Below are 2,952 nucleotides of genomic sequence, written 5' to 3' on the forward strand. Positions count from 1 at the left end.
AGCTGTGCAATAAGACACGATAGTGCAAGGAGGTGAGAGTGAATCACAAGAGAACGAGTGACGACAGAGAGTGCGAAGGGAAGAATGGCGATTAGACGCCATTCCACAATGTTTGCGCTGCAATAAGACACGATAGTGCGAGGAGTTGAGAGTGAATCACGAGAGAACGAGTGACGACAGAGAGAGCGAACGGAAGAATGGCGATCAGACGCCATTCCACAATGGTAGCTGTGCAATAAAACACGACAGTGCGAGGAGCTGAGAGAGCATCATATCTACGCACGAGAGAACGAGTGACAGAGAGAGCGAAGGGAAGAATGGCGATTAGACGCCATTCCACGATGTTTGCGCTGCAATAAGACACGATAGTGCGAGAAGTTGAGAGTGAATCACGAGAGAACGAGTGACGACAGAGAGTGCGAAGGGAAGAATGGCGATCAGACGCCATTCCACATTATTAGTTGTGCAATAAAACACGACAGTGCGAGGAGGTGAGAGAGCATCATATCTACGCACGAGAGAACGAGTGACAGAGAGAGCGAAGGGAAGAATGGTGATCAGACGCCATTCCACATTATTAGTTGTGCAATAAAACACGACAGTGCGAGGAGGTGAGAGAGCATCATATCTATCCACGAGAAAACGTGTGACAGAGCGAGCGAAGGGAAGAATGGCGATTAGACGCCATTCCACAATGTTAGCTATGCAATAAAACACGACAGTGCGAGGAGGTGAGAGAGCATCATATCTACGCACGAGAGAACGAGTGACAGAGCGAGCGAAGGGAAAAATGGCGATTAGACGCCATTCCACATTGTTGGCTGTGCAATAAAACACGACAGTGCGAGGAGGTGAGAGGGCATCATATCTACGCACGAGAGAACGAGTGACAGAGAGAGCGAAGGGAAGAATGGTGATCAGACGCCATTCCACAATGTTAGCGCTTCAATAAGACATTTTCCAATATTTCATACGTATTTAGTCGCCTGATTAACGTAGTCAGTGATGCTAACTTTTCGGACATTTATTAAACGTTAAAATTAATTCAAGTCTTCTTAACACAAATGTTGTTTATTATTTATTTATTTAATTCATTTTTTTGTTTTTTCCTTTTTTGCATATACACGCTTACATGTTGTGTACATGTTTTACTTTACTGTGTTAAACATTAAAAAATATACAATTTTCAACACTTTCTACAATTACTACGATATTATAATTCTTTCTTGTTCTTCTTTTTTGATTACTAACGTATTTGTTTATGTGTGAAGATTAAATTGAATTAATTACATATACAGGAAATAAAAGAGATTGTAATAAAACAAGTTAGCGAACAAATCGTTCAAAATTTCAATCATGTTTTATATGAAAAAACAAGTTGAGAGAAAATAAAAGTTCTATTAGCAATTGATAACCAAAAATAAAAAAAAAATAAAAAAAATTCATTTTAAAGTAAACTGATTCTCCAAATTATTATTGTATTTTTTGTATTTTTGTATTTGTTTTTTTTTTTTTTTTTAACACAATTTACATACATAAGCACTTATTTTATAAAAATGTAAATGTTGAAAGAAAACATTGAAAATACGTCATAACATTATAATTGTTGTTGTTGTTTTTGTTGTTATTATTATTTTTCTTGGTAATATACTCTACGGGATTTATAGTTGATATACACATAAAATATAGTTTAACTGCGTGCCAGCATTCCATTGATCATAATATTGGCCAAAGCATTTCGTCTTTTGCGCCAGCCACCCATACCTTGTGCATGATATTGCAACTGTGTATACCATTGTTTAGTGCGTACATTGTCCTCAGCCTGCGTGAAAACGGTAACAATTGAAATATGAGTAGGATGTAGAAATAAAAAACAAAAAAAAATAAATAAAAAACCAATAAATTTTTTTGTTTTTCCCCAATAAGTTTTCTGGAGTAATTTTTGCATACTTTAAATATGAATGTATCCTTCGATGAGATCTCTTGTATCTCAAAGTATTCATCCCAATCGGCCTCACTGCATACGACACATCTGTCCAGATATAATGGTTCACGTATCAATGTATAACGTCCGCACTTTTCTTTGACCACCAACAATGAAGCTTCTCGTATTCCGGTATGCTTCGGGAAATTCAGTTTATCTGACATGACTTTTTCTGCTTTATAATTGGCACTTGGCTGCCCACAAGCAAATGAATTCACACACGAGAATATTGTACGCGAATGCACGCGATTGTGCGACCGTATATATGTTGACATAAGTATTGTGACAGTTTGCATTGAACAATTGCAGCATTGAAAGTGTTGATAAAATGAAAAAAAAAAAAAAATGAAAAAAAAAAGAAAAAAAAAATAATAAAAAAATATACACAAAAAGGGAAAATAAGCGAAACAAAGATATACAATAATAAAGATATAGTGCGAGAAGGGGGAAAAAAGAGAAAAAATATATAAATACTATGTCCTTGGGCGAATTTTCGACATCCCTACCCATTTATCTACCTAGTTTTAGCTTGTAGGCCTTTTAGGCGCTCCCTTTAGTTGTTATTATCATTCCGTCTGCAATATTGCAGCTTTCTCCATAATTCCTAACCTTTACTTTAGTAGAAAATTAATTAATTTTAAGAGAGGAGATAATTAAAGCAATAGAATAAAGAGAGAGAGAGAGAGAGAGAGAGGGGATGAAACAGAAAAGAAGAAAGATATCTAGTTTACGAGCAATACTTTGCCAATTATAATTTTGATTATTTTGAAGCAGCCTCCACGAAACCGAAAATGCATATATATTTACATCATTCAATCCATTCGAACCCATGTAAACTTACGAGTCGATTATGCGATATAAATCCGCCTGTCCGCCTGCCCTATGGATATTGTAGACACATTCGCGGCATAAGCTTAAGTTTAACTTAAGCATATCATCATAGACGAATACGCATCGAATATGGGCCA

The 2,952-nt window shown here is 36.2% G+C and overlaps 1 protein-coding gene across 1 annotated transcript; it reads right to left on the minus strand.

The window, feature by feature from the left end:
- Positions 1-1,601: 1,601 nt before the first annotated feature.
- LOC119643257 lies at positions 1,602-2,301 on the minus strand. Its single transcript, XM_038042602.1, has 2 exons — positions 1,951-2,301; positions 1,602-1,822 (listed from the first exon to the last, which is right to left on the minus strand). The coding sequence occupies exons 1-2, from the start codon at positions 2,278-2,280 to the stop codon at positions 1,691-1,693; spliced, it is 462 nt and encodes a 153-aa protein (XP_037898530.1). The 5' UTR covers positions 2,281-2,301; the 3' UTR covers positions 1,602-1,690.
- Positions 2,302-2,952: the final 651 nt, after the last annotated feature.

This window comes from Glossina fuscipes, unplaced genomic scaffold (assembly GCF_014805625.2).
Source record: "Glossina fuscipes isolate IAEA_lab_2018 unplaced genomic scaffold, Yale_Gfus_2 59573, whole genome shotgun sequence".
NCBI lineage: Eukaryota > Metazoa > Arthropoda > Insecta > Diptera > Glossinidae > Glossina > Glossina fuscipes.